We start from the raw sequence: 21,384 nt of genomic DNA, 5'->3' as shown, positions 1-21,384 counted from the left end.
TGTCCTAATTGAACTTTCTTTGGCTTTTGGAGGGGGTGGGAAGTGAGATCAGGTTTGGGGGGGCAATCATGCCTAGCACATACATTGCCGAGCCTGGGAACCAGAGGCCCTTGTGGTTAAAATGGTGTGCTTCTCCTCAATGGAGGAAAAAACCGTTACCATCCATGAAAACTGAGGACAGCCCAGTCCTGCCTAGAACTCTTGCTGTGTCAGAATCCCCCAGGTTTTGACTGCCTGTTTGAATATGAGTTCAGGCATCTGAATCACCAGTTGGTTTTTTTGTGGGTTTTGTTTGGTTTGTTTGGGTTTTTTTTGTTTTTGTTTTTGTTTTTGTTTTTTGGACTGCTGGCCACATCCCATAGTACTGGGTGGAGTCTGATTTCCTCATCCTCGCTTGGGAATGAGAACAGGCTCCCGCTCCAAGATCCCTGGATAGCAGGGGTCAGTACTGGACCCTGAATCCAGGGCAGTTGGGGGTCATGGCCCCAACCCCTCCTACTTGCTACCACGTTGAGTCGTCTTGCCTAGCCCTTCTCCTTGACTTGCTTCTGTTGATCCTATCATTTGGAGGAAGGACCTTGTAATTATTTAAGGTAATGTTGAAATGTTTTCCATGTGGAAAAGCAGTAGAATGCTGAAAACGATCCTGGAGAGAGGGAAGTGGAATACGGACTTGGCCCAGCCCAGGCTGGGGGGCTAGAGTCACTTTAGCTGTTCCCTGGAGCCTCCTGGGCTCCAGCAAGTGGCCTGGGGGGTTGAAATAGAAATTCTCTTCTAGATTCCTCCCCCTTCATTTTTCCTCCACCCTCGGGGTCTAGTCCAGGGAGCAGTAAGCCAGCTGGTGTTGGCTTACTGTCTGGGTTGATTTCCAAGTAGAATTCGTGTTTTTTCTTGGTCCTATCACCCAGTTTGGGCAGAAGGCTCCAATCCCACTGGGACTCACACTCCCCCCTTCTCCTAGGGGCAGGCCCGGCCAGGCCAGCCTCGGACAGCCCAGCAGGGAGGCCAGGCCTGCTTCACCAAGAAAGGCGTGTTCGTGTTCGGAGGCTGGTGAGCCTGGGGCAGTTCCATTCCAGATACCAGCCTCCTGGAGGTGGTGCTGGGTCTGAGGTTCCAGTCTGGGTCTTGAGGGAAGATTACATGCAGGACCCTTTTTCTGCCTGGAGGAGGACCCCTCTCTGCTCTCTGTTCTGGGTGCTGTAGATGGAGCTGTGATATGTGATGGAGCCTTTGAGGTGATCTTTATGTGTTAGCCAGAGGGAGTAAAAGTGCCCTTTGGGGAGGAAAATGGTACGGCCCACCTCTTCCATCTGGCTCTCCCCCACCCCAACCCCTTCAAGTGGTATTGCCCTAGAAATACCTATGCAATCCAGTCTCCCTAGGAGAGTGCATGGAAGCAGGGGTATGTGCAGTGTATAATACAAATGCTTCAGCATATATATTGTATATATGGACATATACAGTACGTATACACAGAGTAAGAGATTGAATCACGTCTATATATCTATAAATAATATCCTATATATTTATACATTTTTATGTTTTAAATAGATATAAAAATAATAGAGTCTATAGAGAGCTGGGAGAGCAACGGGAAAGCCTGTGTTGTGCAAAGAGGGAGGAGGCAGAGCCTTTGCAGGGGCTGATGAGGGAGCTAAGCAGGCAGGGTTTGCCAGGAATGGAGCCTCCTACCCCCAGTGGTGGAGAGGAGCGTAACTGGGTCCCGGCCCTCTCCGTGCACTTTCTCTCCTTTACCGCAGGCTTGGTCTGAGGTTGGAAGGAGATACTCACTCCCTGAGCTCCAACTGAAGTGCCCCCTTCATCCCCCCGCAAGCCTATGGTGTGGTCGCTGCTGCCTGGCAAGTAGCTCATGATCACTGACCCATGGTGTAGGGACCACTGCACAATTTTCCCTAAATGCCCTCTTCCCCCCCCCCCCCCCCCAGGAGCAAGCAGCATTGGTGGCCATAGGAAAGGTGCAAATTGGACCAAGAGTGGTCCAAGAAAGATGCTGCCCCTCCCTCCTCCCATGTTTCTACTGCCCCCTAGAGGCCAAACCTCTGGAGTACCTCCCTCACCCACTCCATCACTGTCCGCCAGGGACTGGAGAAGTGAAGTGGGCAGCATGAGCATCACCAGACAGTGCTGCTCACCATCAAGAAGCTTCCTGGCCAGGGCAGGGGTCATCAGCTAACTCGGGGGGGTGCGGGGGGCGGGGACATATCCGCACACTCATGAATTCAGTAGCAATTCCAGTTCCGAAGCAGGGCTTTGGCCCAGCCCACTTTGCACAGCTGCTGCTGCTGGCTGTACTCAGGACAACCAACTCTCTTCCCTCTCCTGCACGGAGGCCCATCGACCCCTCACCTTACCGCCACCGTAACAGGCAGGTTTAGTTCACATACACTGTTCTGACTCTGACTTGAGGCAGAGGCTGAGCCAGACGCCCCATGAGGGAGGGCTGGTGCAGCCCCGTTGGAATCAGAAGCCCGTTTTGCTTCCAGGTTTCTCTCTCCGTAGTTTCTTTCCCCTGAAGGCGGGGAGGAGGGGCTGATGGGGTTGCAGTTGAAGGGAGACACAAGACAGCTGCGTCCTCTGTGCTCCAGACCAGCCTCTGCCTCTTGGCTCTCCCATCTCTGAGCCCCGTCTTACTCTTCCCCACCATCCTACCAACAGACCTCAGTTTCCAGCAGACCCACCCCTATGCCGACAGTCGGGGGCGGGTCTGTTCTGCCAATGCCCACCTCCTCTCCCTCCAAGTCCGCCTGGGTCTCCTTGAGCCACAGCTAGCTGCCAACCGGGTCTTGGAACACCCTCCAGGGCCTGGCTCAAGAAAGGCCAGGCCTGGTCCAAGCCTTCCTCCCACCGCGGTGGATCAGACCCATGGCCAGGGGATGGGCACCCCGGGTAGCAATCCCACAATGCACTGTACCTCAGAGAGAGAGCAGCCACGGGGCATCAAGGCACCGGGCCCTCCGTCCAGGGACAGCCGGTTACAGTACTGCTCACAAAAAGACAAGGGCCAGGCTGCCCTTGGCACCCTCGGTCTTCACTCACCTCTCCGGAAGAGCCAGCAGTCTGATTCAGTCTTTTTCAGCCCCTGTCTCTCTCCTTCTCTCCACCCCCACGCTGCTGAACCATGTCATTTCAATCCTAAAGGAAAAATGTAGTGGGGGAGGGGGGATGCCTGGGAGTCTATTATCACATACATATGAATATGTTAATACTTTCTTTCTTAAAAAAGAAAAAAATCTCGATGTTATTATTTTGCAGACTACGCTTTATAGTACCTGTGTGACGGGACCTAGAACACTGGATACAAATAGAGCTATGTTGGTTTATCATAATATGTACGCAGAACCTTCCTTTTGTCATATTATCCTTGTAATGTAAGGAGATTGTTAATAAAAGCATTTAAATTTACTCACCAAGGTCGAATCCCTGCCTCCTTGCCTCTAGCCCTGACCTGTGCTCAGACCGATTCAGAATGGGTCCCCTCTCAATGCCTCCGCTGTCAGATTAGCAGCCTGCCTGCTGCCAGCTTAGAAGGAACTAGAAGAGGCCCTGAGCCCCTTCCTGCTGCCTCACTTTTCTGTCATTCAAGTCTACTTCCAGCGGGTCCCCTACGTGCCTCATCTACTAGTCAGGCCAAACAGAGGTGTAATTGAAACCATGAGAAATAAATCTACTGCCCAGCCGGTGTGGCTCATGGTCGAGCGTCGAGCTATGCACCTCGAGGTCTATTCCCGATCAGGTCACATGCCTGGGTTCTGGGCTCTCACCCGGGAGGGGCGTGAAGGAGGCAGCCAATCGATGTTCTCTTTTGTCGATGTTTCTATCTCTCTCTCCCTTTCCCTTCCTCTCTCTCTCTCTAAAAAAAAAAAAAAAAAAAAAAAAAAAATCAATAAAAATACGTTTAGAAAATAATATTGAGCCCTAACAGGTTTGGCTCAGTGGATAGAGCATCAGCCTGCAGACTGAAGGGTCCCAGGTTCGATTCCGGTCAAGGGCATGTACCTTGGTTGCGGGCACATCCCCAGTAGGAAGTGTGCAGGAGGCAGCGGATTGATGTTTCTCTCTCATCGATGTTTCTGACTCTTCTATCCCTCTCCCTTCCTCTCTGCAAAAAAATTAATAAAAATATGTTTTAAAAAATAATAATGAATAAATCTACCTACCCCTAATGCATTTGTCCTGCAAGAATTTCTTTGAGAAAACACACAGATTTATCGCAGATGAAAGGTTGTTCTAATGCTCCCTCCACTGCCTCCCATGATTCTCCACATGCAGGCCAGGTCCCTGGGGAGGGATCTTTTCCCTGTAGTTCCCAGTGATGTTTTACCCAAATTGTTTTAGAAAGAAGATGGACATAAATTTCATGAAGATACAGGTAAGTGTTTTTATTTTTTCCTCCCAGATGCCAATCTCTACCCCTACCCCCGCCCTGTCTGGCATCCCTTCACTGGCCTCCCCTTGTTCCTTTCCTTAACCTCTCCCTCTTAGAGCCTGCCATCTCCCTCCCAGCATGTGTCCCTCGCTGTGTGGTCACAGTGGAAGTCCTGGATTCCTCTACTTCACCTGTTGCTGTCTCGGTTTGTTCCTTTGATCAGAATGACCCTGCACCTGATCCCTGACTACATCTGGCCTTAACCCTGCCCCTTCTCTAGACAAAGCTGGAGGTTGCCGAGTTCTCCTCCCCTCCACCTAGCTCTGGTCCCTTGGTTAATGCCTGCCCCCAAGCCAGGCAGGTCCCCCTAATTCCCCCTGGGAAGAAAACTTTTCCAGCTCCTTTCAGCTGAGTGATTCTCAGAGTCAGTGGTTCTGGATAGCATTTTGAAGCTATTGCCTTCGCATCTGTTACCTTCCCAAGAAAGACACTTGGCCACTGGCCATATGCCAGAGCCTGGACTTTAGGCTTAGAGGTAGGTATGCCCAATTCAAATCCCCCCTCTAGGCCTCTTACAGGCAGTGAGATGTTGGACAAGTCACTTATCTGAGTCTGTGTCTTTAGTACTGAGCACAGAGCAGTGGGTAATACACGCTGTTTCTCATTATCACCGTTGTTACCTTTTAGATCAAGATGGAGTAGGTGCTAAGAAGTGATGGGTTTCCTTCTTTCCCATAGAATTCCTGCTACCCTCCGTGAGGGGCTGCCCATGACTTTTATTACAGAGCCTCTAATACAGCGGTTCTCAACTTGTGGGTCGCGACTCCTTTGGCAGTCAGACGACCCTTTCACAGGGTTGGTCGCCTAAGACCATCCTGCATATCAGATATTTACATTATGCTTCATAACAGTAGCAACATTACAGTTATGAAGTAGAAACGAAAATAATTTTATGGTTGGGTCACAACATAGGAACTGTATTTAAAGGGCCAGAAGGTTGAGAACCACTGCTCTAATACCTATTCTGGCAGCCAGCATGAACACCCCCACTGAATGGAGAACACCTGTTCCTTTTCAACCCAGAGAGAGATCCTCAGGTACTTTTTCTGCTTTAACAGCTCACCTCACCTGGCTCTGGGGGGAAAAGAGACTGCGCAGAGGTTTTGTTGGTTGGTTTTGGCTGGGAAGACAGGTTTCTCCTTGTTTGTCCCTGGTTGGTGTCCCTGAGTTTCTGAAATAAGATTTCTGCCATCACCCACTTGTCAATGGGATGCCCTGGGACACCGGGAAGGGAAGCCATGCTCCAGCCTGGGCTGCGCTGACAGGAGATCACACCTGGCTGAGGACCAGCCACCACAGGGCCCTGATCACATGGCAGCCACCACAGGGCCTGTTTCCATGGCAATGTCTGGCTTCCAGCCTGCGAGACTGGCTTTCTCCCACCTCCTCCCAGGTAGGCACCTGCCTCCATCTCTGGCTTGGGGAAGCTGCCCATGGTCCCATCACGGACCATCTGTGCTGGCTCACCTGCAGGAGATGAAGCAAGGAGCACAGGGGCAGTTGAAAATGCCCATCCCCCCTAAATCCATCCACAGCTCCATCCTGTGGCTCTCTCCTTGCCTGGCATCTGCCCGGGGAGGGAGACAGACAGATGCTAGGGACCTGAGCTCCTGCAGTGGTGGTGCTTCCAACTGGCTCTAGAAAGATAGAAACTCTTGGGTGGAAAATTACCACCAGCTCCATTAGCAATTAAGGAAATGAGAAGAGACTGACTCAGAGCCCCCGGTGACATTGCATATTGTGTGGAGGAGTGGGTGGCTGCCAGAAGGACTTCAGAAGATGCCAGGGAGGATTGCCAACATGGGGCAGGTGCACACGTTTGTGGGTTTAAGTTGTTTTATGCCCAAGATTGGAGGCCAAAATATGTGTGAAAAGTCTAGACTACAGAATCGCAAAATGTTAAAACTTAAATCTAGAAGGGACCTGAGTGATCACTTGATCCAAATTCATTGCACTGATGTGGAAAGCGACGTCCAGAGGCAAGTGGCTTGCCCAGGGCCATGAAGGTGGCCTGTGACAAAGCCAGCCCGGGCTGCAGGTGCTCAGCTCCTAAATGCATTGCTCTTGACTCGGTTTATGCACAGGAACAGAGCGTACTTAAGGCAATTCAGGAGGAAAGCCTTGTATAAAGTGATTAATGAATATACTCCTCTCTCCCATTTCTCCTTTCTATAAGTCCAGACTCTCAAATATTAGTTTTGGGCTCTGATGGGCCATATGCATAGTTACCTATAAAGCATAGTTTATATAATACTTGGCTATGCAGGATAAAGCCCACTCCTCTGATTTTATTATGAAAATAAAAATCCTGGTTGTCATTAAAATGCAATATGTATGTAATATAAAATAAGGAGTTCTATGCACAGACTTGGTAAGCGAAAACATCTCACGGCTTCCTTTAAGGATCCTTTTTAAGAACCTTTAGTTTTAATTACATGAGACCTGGCTAATTTCCTACTGATTTTAAAACCCAGGCCCTGTCCCTGGCTTCCTCTGTACACCGGCTGCAGCAGCCACCACGAGGGCCTAGGGGGCGGGGCTCAAGGAGCCCCCTTGTCCCTGCCCACCGTCCAGAGTACAGAGGTGCCACCGGTTGCCGCACTGGCTCTTCCAGAGCTTTTGCTCTGGGACATTAGAGAAAGAGGAGTCTCTAGTTTCCAACTGACTTTTCTTCTCAACAAGGAAGTCAGAGCCCCCAGAGCACTTGCATCCCTACTTGCATGTAATCCCTTTGACTGGGTGCTCAAGCAAGACCACCAAGGTGCACTCAGGCATGCACATGCACAGAGCAATCTGTGATCCAGCCATTCTACTCACTCCAGGTAGATATGTGAGAGAAGCCTGCACAGGCATCTGCCCCGGGAGGGAGACAGACAGATGCTAGGGATCTGAGCTCCTGCAGTGGTTGGTGGTGCTTCTGATTGGTTCTCAAAAAATAGAAATTCTTGGGTGGAAAATGACTACGAGCTCCATAAGCAATAAAGAAAATGAGAAGAGACTGACTCAGAGCCTCATCCATAGCAGTTCTGTAACAGCAAAGTAAAGGTGAGAGGGGGAGGGGAGAGAAAGAGAGAGAGGGGGTAAGGAGAGAAAGGAAGGAAGAAAGGAAGGAAAAAAAAGAAAAGGAAACCTCTAAGTGTATATCAAAACAGACTGGGATGGTGGTATATCCATACAATGGAATATTATACAGCAACAAAAAATGAACTGAACTGGACCTACATATGTCTGCATGGATAAAGCTCAAAATTTTAGTGTGAAGTGAAAACAGTGTGATGAAATTTAAATTAAGTTTTAAAACACATAACAATACTCTATGGCACCCAGGGCTTACATGTGCATGCAATAAAGGGATAAAGAAATGCTTGTCGTGAGAAATAAATTCAGGATGGTGGTCTCCTCGGTAAAGCGCTGAAGGAACTTCAACTGTATCTGTCAAGTTTTATAAAGCCTGGCAGTGGTTCATGAGTGTTTATCAAATGATCACTTCTGCATTGTATATGTTTAAAATGTTAAGTGAAAAGAAGGAAACACCAGGTAGGTAACCCAGTTGGAAATTATTTATTTACCACTGAAAGGTTTTTGCTCCAAAGTGTGACACCAGACATATGACTACAATGTCTCATGCGTCTTTTTTGTGCTTCGGTTCATAATTGCAAACAAACACACACTTAGCATTGACAACAGGAAACACGGTGGCAGAAATGAATCACAGGGGCTAGATCTCTTGTTTCACGGTCCTCAGCTCAGTTTGGCTTAGGCAATAGCTGCCTGCCCCCCAGGACTCCTCACATCCCAAAGGAATTGCCCCATCTTGCTCTCTACATGGGGTGATTTGTCACTCAACCCACAGCAAGAGTCATGTCCCAAGTTGAAATGGACAGACGCGTGCAAGATCTTGACCAATAGGCACTCAACAAATAGATATTAATGTGATGTAAGAAGTGGAGCCAAGATTAATTCTTTGTCCCCATCACCATATCTATGAAAGAACCAGGTCACGGTGTGGGCGTCAGTTGGAGATGGTTTCTTACTTTATTTTCATCTCTGTTTTGTGACCTTCTTAGATAACACTCCCTGGCAAAGGACCAGGTGTTCCTTTCAAAAAATCAAATGTGCTCACACGGACCCAATTACACTAATGTGGTAGTAAATTGCAAATGTGCCTGGTACTAGGTAAGCTGATGCAAAGAGTGCTGAAGTTTTTGGATGTGGCAGTCTGGTATCTCTGAGTAATATAAAATTCACCAGGACGAAGTTCGGGTAGAAAAGCACAGCGATTATATTCTCTTCTATCATCAATGACATTTACACAGAGTTACAAATTGTGAGTAGGTGAATGGTCATACTCAGTGTCATGACTTTCTAGGCCAACTGGGATTTCTGATGCCTGTATCTTTGAGAAATCAGCCAGGACTCTGATTTTTATGCCAGTTGCAGTGACCTGTCTATTCCCCTATCCATCCTTTACTCATTAATTCATTCAACAAATACTGTACTTAGGGCCCATGAGCCAGCTTTGTTCAAGGTGTCAAAACACACCAGACAAAAACCCCTATAAAATCTCTCTCATTTCTGTGCATGTCTGTTAAGAGCGCTGGTAACTGACACCCAAGATGTTCTGTGGTGGCATTTGATTCTTATTAGCAGCAACCTTTAGTTTACAGACTCTGGAAAACTAAACCTCTGAGATCCAAAGAAATGAAAGCCTCATGGTGGAAAGAGCATGGGTGGAATTGATATTTCTGGAATCAGAGACCCAACCCAATCCATCTCAAGCATCCTTTGGTGTGACTATAAGGCAGGTACATAGATTTGTAAGGAAGTGGAACCGTATTTCCTGATTTTAAGCCTAGAATCCAGACTTTTTTAGATTAAAGTAGCAGATGTTACCAAGAAGAAAGTACTGATCAGCTTACATAGAGAATGTTCTGTTCTCTTTTAGCTATGCCAACCAAAAAAAAAGGAAACAAGAGTGAGGTGGGTGAGGGTATCTCAAAAACATGATATAGGAAATCACTAACAAATGCTTTGCCTAAAAAAACTTGGCAGGAGGTGATAAATGTTAGTGATCAAGATTTCTAATTATCTGAGAGGTTTTCTCATTAAAGAGGGATTAGATATTTTTTCTGTTTCTTCAGAGGGTAGGTAGAAGTTGTTTCTAATGATTTTCTACTTTGGTGCAGAAAGGAAAAAATGATAACTATGGGCGATAAGATCCCTATCAGATTCTCAGGGGGAGGCTAAGAAATGACTTGTTGAGGTTGAAGGATAGCCCTAACCCATCTTGTCTAGAAATTCTCGTTTAGATCAGCACTAGGGTGACATTGGAAGGCCCAGAATTTGAATGTCAGTATTAAGGAGTCCAAATGCAGAATTCATGGTTCTGAAAATGCCTGGGGGTGGTTCTGGCACTTTCCAGGCATTGTCAGCTGCCAACTTAAAGCTTAAAGATGATCCTCTGGTGGTTTCAGAGTTTGCTTCTAGCCAGGGAGTGCCTACAGCTTTCAAGCACGCTTTCATCTATCAATCGCAGCATTTACCCAGACAGAGCTGCCATGTCATTAGTCCTGCTTAGCAGACAGCCAACAACAGAACCCAGGAGTCCTGGTTCGAGGGCAAGTATATCCACTCCACAAGGCTCATCATTTAATTAATGATATGGACAGCTATTTGGAATAATAAGGTAGGAATCTGAAACTTAGCTGCTGGTTACTTACTGATTTTAAAGCGACAGGCCCTGAAAACTGAAGTGGGAGGCACATTTGTAAAAATCTTTGTTTCCTATTTATCTTCCTTCTCCACCTCCATGGAGCCAGGCATAATAGACTAATATGTGTCCCAAACTGAATTCTTCCTGAAGTGGCTGGACTGCTAGAAGCGATGGGACTATCTTGGAGGGTCACTTTGGTGATGCTGGTGGATGTGACAACTAGCGCCCAATAACTAACAGGGGGATCCCACACTGTCAAGGAAGGTCCCCCCCAAAATATAATATAAATTGATTCTGAGATAAAACAATAAAGCTATTCAATAAAAAGTACAAATTCAGTCCAAGAGCAGGATCTGAAAAGCACAAATGAAAAATATTAAGATTTAAAATAATTAAATTAAAAACCTAGAGGCTTCTAAATGTCACACTGATGGTTGAGACATCCAGTACTGGAACTGGCTGTGAAAACCTGTCTGGAATGTTGTAGAAGGGGTTCCTCCAGGCACAGTGCTCCAACCTCTGCATCCAGACCACCAATGCATGTTAAAAGGCAGGCTCCTGGGGTCCAGCCAGGAACACTAGTTTGGAATGTCTGCTGGTGATTTCTTCACACTGAGGGTTTGAGAACTGCTGGACTACTGCTGCCTGGTTCGGGAGCATGACTTCATGCTGGCCGAGATGTCAACCCACCCTAACAATCTCCAATTCTATGAGTAGTTCCAGGATACTTTTATTTTCTTCATCATTTTTGAAATGCTCACTTTTAAGAAAACACATTCTTTGTGTCCATTATTCCCCAAACTCAGCTTTCTCTGCATCTGGATTAACATGCCCACCCCGCAAAACCCGCACTCGGGCTGCATTTGCTAAGTGTCTCTTCTGTGACACAGATCAGCAAAATGCACTCCCCAGGGTGACCCAAATGTCCACACACTGCCCTCTCCTGCTCATTGTTCAGACACGGGGGTGTGATGAGAGAGGAATAGGGTCCTGGTCTTTGCAAAGATGTCTGTCTTCTGAGTGTCATTATGAGGATGTGGCACAAAGAAGAGGTCACAGAGGACAGCTGGGACGGAAGGGGCAGGGCCGTGCCCGAGAAGGTAGGTGGACTGGGAAGCTGCTACAGGTGCAGCTGGTGCCACATGGCGATCTGCCGGCGCGGGTTTTTGAGCATCTCCTCCCAGTGGCTGCGCTCAGAGCCGGAGGCGTGCAGGCCCAGGCTGCAGTGGCCCAGCACGCAGCTCTGCCCCTCCTCTTCCTGGCCCAGCACCTCCAGCTCCACGCTGGAGGCCTGCAGCAGGTCATCTGGCAGCTCGAACATGATCATCTCATTCCACACAGGGTTGATCTTGTGCTTGGCTCGTTTTGTCTGCTTCTTTTTCAGCTTCCGAGCTTGGTGCTTTAAGGTCACCTTGACAGAGACATCTGGGCAGGAACAGAAGGGAAAGAGAGTCAGAGAGAAGGGTCAAGAGTGAGTTTCTGGGATGTGGTGAGGCCCAGGCTAATGCTCTCTCTTAGGGATGGAGAGAAAGGGTCTCTGGTTCAAGGTCTACACTGAGACTCCCTCTTTATGCACCCCCTCTCCACCTCCATGGGTCAGGTATGCATTCAAAAATTATTCAGTGCTCACCATATGGCAGACACTGGTCTAGACATGGGAATACAGCAAAAGTCCCTGCCTCATAGAATGTATACTCAAGTATGGAAAACAGACAATAGCATCATGTATAAGGCTGGTCATCGGGTGGCCCATGATTGTGTCATGCTAGCGATAACCAGGGAATCACCCTTTGCCATGAGCCTTTCCAAGTGCCTGTATGTCCCACATCAAGCCAGGCCCAGTACAATGGCTCAGACATCCTGAAGCTTGATTTCAAATTCTCTCCAGAAAAACAAAGCCACCCCATGTCTTCATGCCTTTGGTTCTCCAGCCAAGCATGTTTGTCTGTTATGAAGATAGTGGGTCGCCTGCTGGTTGGATGAGTTCTCTGTTCTTTTGTAAGTGTTACTTGAGGACTCCACCTGCACGTGGAGGGTGAGGGTAGGCTGCCTTGGCCCGTGGGCACAGCACCGATAGACCTGCCCCCCTAGGAAATCCGCCTCACCACCCACCCTCAGGGAAACAGGCCACCAGACGAGCTTTCATGTACATCAAGGCTCCAGACCCAGATCAAGTTTTCATTAGTCAAGGTTCCCAACGCTAATGTGAGAATAATTGCTCCTCTGCATTTATTGCTATAATTACCACCCCCGGGTGGTTAGTTTGTTATTTCAGCAGATATTTGAGAGACAAAGTGTTTTGCTGTAATTGTCCTGACAGGAGCTATAAAAAAGGTGCAGGAAGCAAAGAAGTGTCTGCAGGGGATGCGGAAAAGGCATTGATATCTGACCTTTGGCTCAGGAATCTGCAGCAAGGCCAATTCTTCTGATTTCATTCACCCAAAAGCTTTTGCTCAGAGATTCTGAACGCAGTGGCAATTCTTTATTTGTATCCTGCTATAAATATCTATCTATTATATGCTGCCATGAGCACTTGGCTCTGGGTCCAAGCACCATATGGTAACCAGCAATGTTTCCTGCTCTGACAAAAGAACCTGTTCGGCCCCCTGACTTGGGGCTGAGCTGAGGTATCCAGAGGAGAAACTGAGGCTTCCAGGATGTTGAAGAGATGTTTATTTGGGTATGTGGGGCACAGATGCCCTAAGTTTCAGGCTGCCTCTGCCCAGGCACCCACACACCTTCTGCCATCACCCACACCCAGCTGGTGTGTGGGTGCCAGGTTGGCAAAGGCTGAGAAAAGTGAAGAGACTGGGTGAGTGTGGGGAGCACAGGGATGGCTAGTTGAGACAGGAGAAGGGAACCTGGGATGCTGACACCTGCCTGTGAGATGGACCCAGCCAGGTCGTAAAAAGTCTAGGCCAAGTTTGCTCTATAACCAGATACTCCACTCCATGGCTACAGCCCGACCCTTGGCTTCCTGTGACCTGGGAGTAAGACTGGTTCTTCTCCCAGTGGATCCCCAAGGTTGGGAGTCCCTGGCAAGTATGAGCTCATACCTGGGGTCTGATGGATGGGACTGGCCAGGGGATAAATGGATACGAACTTAAAAAAGTGAGTGGGTGTCCTTTAAAAATTCATTTGAGCTTGGGGTAGAGGACACAGCTGCGCTAACTCCACAAATGTCCTCATGCCCCACCTCCCTGCTCACCTGTCCCATTGTCTTCCAGGTGTTACCTCCCTCTGCACACATCCTCCTCTCACACCTCACTCACCCTTCCCCAGAAGCTCCTTGGACTGGTTGGAGTGGAGGTTCTTGGCTTTAATCAGCACCACCAGGAGGCGGTTGGCCGCCGGGAGGTAGCTGATGGAGAGAAGGACCTCTCCAGCTCCTGCAGAAGGCTCCTGAAACACAAGAGAGAATGTCAGAGATGCCTTCAGTTAGGGGTGGCTTCTGCCCCATCAACGAATGGTAAGGCTAGGATCCCACTACTTGTATCCAACAGGCATCCCAGAAACCATTTACCCATCAGCACTGGTTTCTCCACCCTTGCAGAAGGGAGGGGGGCACAAAAGGATTATATATGCATCTGTTTCAATAAGAGTTTGTTTCGTTCGCCACAAAATGTGATTTTCCAACTACCTTATATTCAAACCCAACATACAAGACAGATCAAAGGATGCCACTCAGGATGTGGCTGGGCAGAGGGTCGGGACTCCCTCTCACCCTTCACCTGCCCTTGCCCAAGTTCCTAGGGCATCTTTACAGAACGCTAGGGTCTAGGGAGCATAGTGGAGAACCACCGCATTGACCCATCCGGTGCCTGGGGCCGTGGGGAGTTGTGATTCATTACTCTGTTTGAAAAGATAATTCCTTCCAGGCCCTACAGAGCTGGGAGAGTCAATAATGTCATGTACTGATGCTGAGCAGGGCCCTGCTTAGTCAACAGAATGGCCAACCATGTCAACAAAAGCCAGGCATACGATGTTAGGCAATGCACCGGAGACTACCTGCAATCCCTGCGCTTGGCAGGGGGTGTGGAGGCCTGGAGAAGCATCCAAAATGTCTATCCCCATCTGCAGCTTCACAGCGTCTCCCCTGAAAGTGCTACAAGAATTTATCGGGAATTTTAACAAATCCATTGAGGGACCAAAAATGACCAAAAGAGACCCCGCAGGAGGCGGGTGTCTGTCACAGTCCAACGGCAGTGCTAAGAGCATAGACCAGTGGTCCCCAACCTTTTTTTGGCCATGTCCCACCTAAGCATCTCTAAAATCCTGATGCCCCCTCCCCCGCTGTGACATATAATTCTTATCATTAAAAAAGTGAACTCCTATTCACGTGGAGGGAGCCTTAAAGGCTATTAACTTGGTCTAAACAAGCTTCCAAAGAACATGGCATCCATGAAAGAGAAAAAAATAAAAGAACGAAAGGATAGTTGAAGTACTGAGTAAGAAATTGTTTAAAATAATAATAATATGAAGTGATATGAAAAATATCAAGTAAAGTTTCAAAACATATAATAGAGAACTGAGATGCATAAACATGTCACAGTATATGTTTATATACTATACATGAGGCCCCTAGAACCATAAGAAAGGCAAAAAATTCACTGTGACTCACTCATTCTCGAATTGCCCCCCTTAAAAATCAAACTGCCCCCCTGTGGGGCGTGTGCCCCACGTTAGGAACCACTGGCATAGACTCTAGAACCAGACTCTCTGGGTCTGAGTTCCAGTCCTACGATTTACTAGCTATGACATCGGGTGAGTCACTTAACTTTTCCAAGACTCCCTTTCCTCATCTGTAAACCAGGAATAATAGCAGCAACCAGTGGGGTTGTAGAAGTTAACTGGGTTCATATTTAATGGCTTAGAACAGTGTCTGCCACTCAGCACTGTGGACGTGTTTGCTTTATCACCATGAGTTATTAAGGAACACCCATCACTACTTGAGATTAAGTGGGAACAGTGTTTCTGGATGGATGGGGGCCAGTCTGGGCTTTGGGAGTGAGGCTGGTTGGAGGAGCCGGCCAGCCTTGGCCTGAGTCACACCTCTCATCCAGGAAACCTGTCTTCAACGGGACCCCAATCATTCAACTTGCCACAAGTGACTAGTCATATGATGGAATGATTTGGGAGCTGCCAGGAACCTTGGCAATGTTATGAATCCTAGCAGCTAACGTTAATTAAACACTATGTGCCGGGTGTAATTACATTAGCCATCACACTAGGCTGTAAGCGCCACAAAGCCATCCCCAGCACCCAGTACACAGCTGACACAACAAATACTTGTGAGAAAGAAGGGCGAGACATCCCGTTTAATCTTGGCAACAACTCTAAGAGCAGTACTGATTTTGTTCCCATTTTAGGTATAAGATCCTGATGCTCAGAAAAAGCACATCACTGCTTGAGGTCATGTAGCCAGCAAGAAGCAAAACTGGGCCTTTAGCCCTATCCGGTTTGGCTCAGTGGATAGAGCGTCAGCCTGCGGACTCAAGGGTCCCAGGTTCGATTCCGGTCAAGGGCATGTACGTTGGTTGCGGGCACATCCCCAGTAGGGAGTGTGCAGGAGGCAGCTGATTGATGTTTCTAACTCTCTATCCCTCTCCCGTCCTCTCTGTAAAAAAATCAATAAAGTATATATATTTTTTTAAAAACTGAGCCTTTAACAGAAGTCTGGTCTGACCGCAAAGCCCAAGTCCTAACCCCATTGCTCTCCAGCCTCCTTGGCGTCTGCCCCAGACTCTCATTTCACAGTGAGGAAACTGAGGCCCAGGGCCTTGTCCAGGCACCAGGGGGATGGCAGCAGAGCTGGATGGGCACCCGCCTGCTGATTCAAGGGCACTTATTGGAAGTCCATGGTTGGCCTGGGCGGCAGCCACAGGGTGACCAGGCCTGAGCGCTCCACTCCCCGCAGCCCAGGTGAAAGGAGCCGGACCTGTCAGCCCGCGAAGGGCTCGTCACCTTGTGTAGGTGCCAGGAGTCCCAGACAAGCCCAGCTGGCTGCACCGCAGCCAGAGGGTTTAACACCTGACCCTCGGCTCTGCTGCTTTAAGTGCCTGCTGACAAAAATACAGGCATCACGGGAGATATCGCGGGTTCGGTTCCAGACCACCGCAGTGAAGTGAGTATTGCAATAAAGCGAGTCATGATCTTTCTGCAGGTGGAGGGTCTTGCCTTCAATTTGTAACAAATGCAACATCTGTGGAGTATAATAAGGCAAAGCTCAATGAACTGGGGTATGCCTGTAACCCTCTTCCTTCCTCCATCCTCTCCCTGGTTTTTCCTGCCCCCTCCCCCCATCTTTCTCTTGAGCTCTCAATGAATCATTCACGCCGCCCTTGGAGTGGGTCACTGTATGATCCCTGGTGACGCATATGCCACTTTTGGCTGAGTGTCTTCCGGTGAGAACTGGGGCACCGCTGGCACCTCTGTTAACCCATTCTGGGCTGCAGTGACTGAAGGCTGCACCCACCTGTTCACACGCACCCTCCAGCTGGGACCAGGACTCTCTCCTGCCACACGCACTGAGTGACCCCCTACCGCTGACTCCAGGCTGCCCTCTGAGATTGCTCACGTGTGCGGGAAACAGGCCAGCCGGCCAAATGAGCATGAGAGTATATTTGTGCAACAATGACAGCTACGTGTGTGGTGATTACTAGAGTGAATGAGCCATAAAGGCAGGGCTTTGTCTAACTACTGCCGTGTCCCCAGCTCCTGGCAACGTTCCTGGCACATGGTAGAAATCCAGCAAGGTATTTGTGGAATGAATGAGTGGCTTACTCTTCCGGGGGAAGGACAGAAGAGGTCTGGTGCCTGAGACTTTGCCTGTACAGGTTGGAGCTCAGCCCTTTTGGGCTGGCACCAAAGTCTCTGGTGGGCAGGGGGCATCCCTGGAGAAAGCTGGTTTACCAGATGAATGAACCAGTGTTAGTTCTTCCCAGGGCCCCCAGCTCCGACTCCTCACAAATCCCAAACCACACACTAATTAGACAGTGTGCTTTGGAGCAGCCCAGTTCCAGCTGAGGATGGTTGTCAATGCTTATCAATTTTCTGAACCTTAGAAAAAGAAAAATAAGGCAAGGAAGAGATGATAGATGGGAGCAGGTGGGAGTGAAAGTGCACTCCCCACTCTGCCAGGGTCCACCAGGAAAGGTGCCTGCTGCTGGCGCTTACATGGTGTGTGGCGAGGGGTCGGCATGAGACTTACAGCCAGAGCAACCTGGCCTCACAGCACAGCTCGCCATGTCCCAGATGGCGACCCCTCATGGGTGACTGAACTGCTCCAAGCCTCAGGCCCCTTGTCTGGACCCGGGGAGTCACAGCACCACCTGCCGCTCATCTTCCCTGCAGTGCCAGGCACATAGTAGGAGCATAGGAATGAGAAATGAATTTAAATGAGGATAATACTGCCAGCACCAGAGCCAATACACTTGTAACACGATGGCAGGGGAGGGAGGTCTTTGTGTGGCTAGAAGCAAAACTAGACACCAGGAATCCCAAATCCTGGGCTGTGGTTCTGCTGCAGCTCACTGTTTAAGACTCCAGGCTTCCTTACACACACACACACACACACACCATGAGCATGAGCACTGGCCCAGTCCTGCCACACCATGCTCCACTAACTGGTTTTATCTGTCCTGGGGAGAGATAACCCTACCTTAATTGAAGTCTTCAGCTCCCCCCACTGGGCGGCCCCCAGAGGTACGGACACCCCATCCAGGCCCAGGCGCAGCTCCCCAGCCACACTGTGGCGGGAGAAGCGGTCACAGGTCCTCAGGGTCAGCGTCAGGGTCGCTGTGGGGAGCTCCTCCTCTGCCAGGGGGAGCACCAGGCCTTCCTCCCAGGTGGTGTGCAGCTCCCGCTTCTTCAGGGCCGTCTGGGCCTCCACAGAGCCTGTCCTGTTGGCTACGCTGCCTTGGACATAGCAGTCACAGCCTCCGTCGTGGTCACTGGTCACGGCTGCAGCCAAGGACAAAGCAACACAGACAGGGAACTTCTTGAGAACCCAGGGAGGAGAGAAGCATGGCCCTGCTTGGAGCTGCAGAATCTGGCGTAAAGGCCATGACCTCAGGTGTGTGGAGAAAGCCCAGGGCTGACCACCCTGGCTTTGTAGAATCACCTTTCAGAAAGACATTGAGAGAGAGCTCTCTCGCCTGAGGGGCCAAGGTCAGCACGTGCTGGTCTTCCTTGGAGAACAGGGACAAGACTCAGTGCTTCCCAGAGCCCTTCCCACCCCATGAGCCTGAGATTTGCCCGAGGTGATGATTTATCAGTGTTGCTGCTGACACCATGATTGTTTGTGCTTTGGATGTTTGTCACACAACCACTTGTGAAGTGAATCACTGAGTACGTTGTTTTATATTCTGAGCCTTGGTGTTTTCAATGCTTTGCAATGAGGAAATGTGCACCTGTGTTGCTTTTACGACAGGTTCCCAATGATAACATGAGATGCTGTAGCTGATGTTCCCCAGGAAGAGAAGAACTGAGGCCACGTGTCCCGATAGAAAGAACCCCCCACTGAGCTTCAAGGGAATTGCGTGCAGTCCTGGCTCTGGCACCAATAGTTGGAGTGATCTTAGACAAGTCACCTGATGTTGCTAGACCTGTTTCCTAATGTGCAAAATGGGGCCACTGTGAAGACCAAATGTAATAAAGTACATAAAAATGCTAAAAATCCTTTAAAAATAAAAAAAGAGAGATACTCCCTCAAAAAAATAAATTAAATACAAAAATCCAATTTATCCAGCCCCAGCTCCCAGGAGCCATGGAGTAGCCCATTTTACCCGATTCCTTCGCAAAGTTTTCTCTTTGTTTGCTGATAGTAACCTGAATTGTCACGGTAGAGCGACCAGAGACAGCCTGACCCTCTAGGAAAGACCACCTGATGCTAGGAATACTGACCATTCAGAACCCACTCTGTGTCCAGCACAAAGCCCTATCCAATGTCAAAGGCACCCATGGCAGAGATAGTTTGCTGTTCATCAAAACCCCATTTCTTCTTTTTGCTGGGCACCTGTTGGACCACATTTCCCATCCTCCTTTGCAGTCAGTGGCCATGTGACTGATTCCAGCCAATGGGATGTGAGCAGGAGTGATGCATCCCACATGCTGGTAGTTTTTAAGAAAAGGTTATGCCCTCTCCCTATTCTCCCCCTCCTTCCACCTGCTGGATACAGATGACAAGGAGGCCCAAGAGGATTATGAAGCCACAGATGGAAGGAGCCTGGTCCCTGAGTCACCATTTGGAGGAAAGATGTCTGCCCACTAGGCACCGACACTTTGGACTGACACTTTGGAGAGACAGAAAAACCCCTGTGTGTCTGAGCATCACACGCTTCAGGGTCTGCTGGCTACAGGGTGCTAATCTAGCACCAGCCCCCAGCTGTGGGTGCTCCTATCCACCCCCCCCTCCCCCGCCCCGTGCAGCTCCTCCAGGGAGACAGACCCATAGAAGACCCTGAATGTCAACTGAGAACTTACCTTCCAGGCAAGTCACAAACAGCTCCGCCTTCTGCTGGTCATACTGCAGGCAGTAGTGAAGCTTGGGGGCTTGGTTCCAGCTGGCAGCCTTCGCTGGGTTCCAGGTCTCCATGACACAGACATCCTCCACCACACCTGTTAAGAAGGTAAAGCCGTCCCTGCCACCCACGCTGGGGTCCTCTCTTCCCGATCACACCTCGTCTCTGCCATCTATGCCACCAACCCAAACCCGACACTTCCCGGCAGGTGCAAAATCATGGTGGCAGCACCTGTGTCCCTGGGCCTTGCCTTTCAAGAGACCGCCACAGCCCAGTGGTCAGACATGAGCTGCTAATAGTTATATGACCTTGAACAAGTTGCTTGATTTCTTTGAACCTCAGTTTCCTCATCTTTCCAAGAGAATGATAATAATTCCTTCTTCTTAGAGCTACTGTGAGTATTAAATAAAATCAAGTGGGGAAAGTACTTAGCCCAAGGCCTGACCCATGGTGAGCTTTCAGTAAGAAAAACTATCATAGTCTGTGTGGTTCTGGTCACCCTGTTTCAGGCGAACCATCCCCACCCCATCTCTGGCTCCACCTCTCCCACAGGCTGCAGGCTCTGCTCCCCAGTAATTCATGGCCGGACATAAATATCAAAGAATGAGTCAGGAGGAGATGCTGGGACAAGGTCAGAGATAGTGGAGTTGATTTTTGTGCATGTTCAGTAAGCACTTGCTGAATGAATGAATGACCTTATCTTTAATTCAGAAGTTCCTAAAACCAGAACAGCTCCTCGCTCTGCCCCTCACTTGAATAGGAGCCAAACATCTGGAAGACTCTCGTTATTCAAACATAATACAGGAAGGAGAGGATCTAGCAGCTGCCGCAAACTCTACTTTAAGCAAACTGGAATTTTAAAGTTATTTTCAGAACTAATTTAGAGGGCATAAACATAAAGGAGTATTTAATTTCTAAAATGGTTCATTATCGGGTTCCTGTAAGTAGTGAAAAATGTCCCTGGTGCATCTAAACAAGAAACAGATTGGCTAGGACGTGAGCAATGTGTAAAGTGAGATACACATGCACACAGGACCCGCTGGCTTCCAAGGGCACCGCAAGGATAACCACAGCAGGTCAGGGTCAGAGGGGGCTTATTGGGCACCCAGAACTCTCAACCCTCAGACCACCTCAGCCTTCAAAATAAAAACCAAACCAAAGCCAGCACCACTTGGAGAAGCTTGGGGTGGATTCTGCTTCAGAAATTGGGACTTTGAGCTGTACACCTGAACAAATACAAAATAAAACTCAAAAAGAAATGGGGGCTTTGAGCTCTCCAAGGAGCTGATGAGGACTGTGGCCTATGGGAGTAGATACCTCCAGCACATCAGGGGCACGGTGTCTGAGGGATCTGGCATCCGCCTCCCCTCTGGCCCACGCTTGCTGAACCAAGCAACTCTTGATTTCTGTGGAATCAGAACTTGGTTGCTGCCTTATGGGACGCAGAAACGAATGAGGAAACATGAAAAGGAGGAGACAAACTAATGTGTTTTGAATTCTTCAAAGTTCCAGACTCTGATTTGCTCACCTGCTCTCCTTGGTGGAGAGTGTCCAATCCTGGCTTTATCGGAGCTTTCAGAAATCGGGGGCTCCCAAGAAAAGGGAGCCCATCGTGATTATGATTATAATTAGCACCCCAAGGGTCCTCAAGCAAATGGTTTCCTCCCAACCTTAAGCTCTCAGGTCTTTTTTTAAAAAATATA

General features: G+C 49.0%; 2 protein-coding genes across 5 annotated transcripts in view; one reads left to right on the top strand and one right to left on the bottom strand.

Moving 5' to 3' along the window:
- Positions 1 to 3,438, top strand: part of PRDM11 (PR/SET domain 11) — an 85,438-nt gene extending 82,000 nt beyond the window's left edge. For all 3 annotated transcript variants that reach the window (XM_036326111.1, XM_036326110.1, XM_036326112.1), the window contains one exon: positions 3,274 to 3,438. The gene's annotated coding sequence lies outside the window, so the exon portion shown is untranslated. The remainder of the gene's footprint in view (positions 1 to 3,273) is intronic.
- A 4,551-nt stretch (positions 3,439 to 7,989) lies between these two features.
- SYT13 (synaptotagmin 13) overlaps positions 7,990 to 21,384 on the bottom strand; it is a 36,278-nt gene continuing 22,883 nt past the window's right edge. For both annotated transcript variants that reach the window (XM_036326108.1, XM_036326109.1), the window contains 4 exons: positions 19,644 to 19,778; positions 17,821 to 18,122; positions 13,433 to 13,562; positions 7,990 to 11,585 (listed from right to left, as the gene is read on the bottom strand). In XM_036326108.1, coding sequence (XP_036182001.1) covers positions 11,281 to 11,585; positions 13,433 to 13,562; positions 17,821 to 18,122; positions 19,644 to 19,778 — 872 coding nt within the window. In that variant the 3' untranslated portion in view covers positions 7,990 to 11,280. The remainder of the gene's footprint in view (positions 11,586 to 13,432; positions 13,563 to 17,820; positions 18,123 to 19,643; positions 19,779 to 21,384) is intronic.

Source organism: Myotis myotis, unplaced genomic scaffold (genome assembly GCF_014108235.1).
Source record: "Myotis myotis isolate mMyoMyo1 unplaced genomic scaffold, mMyoMyo1.p scaffold_m19_p_10, whole genome shotgun sequence".
NCBI classification, from domain to species: Eukaryota; Metazoa; Chordata; class Mammalia; order Chiroptera; family Vespertilionidae; genus Myotis; species Myotis myotis.
The sequence above is the reverse complement of the archived record's forward strand: the minus strand, read 5'-3'. Positions and strand labels throughout refer to the sequence as shown.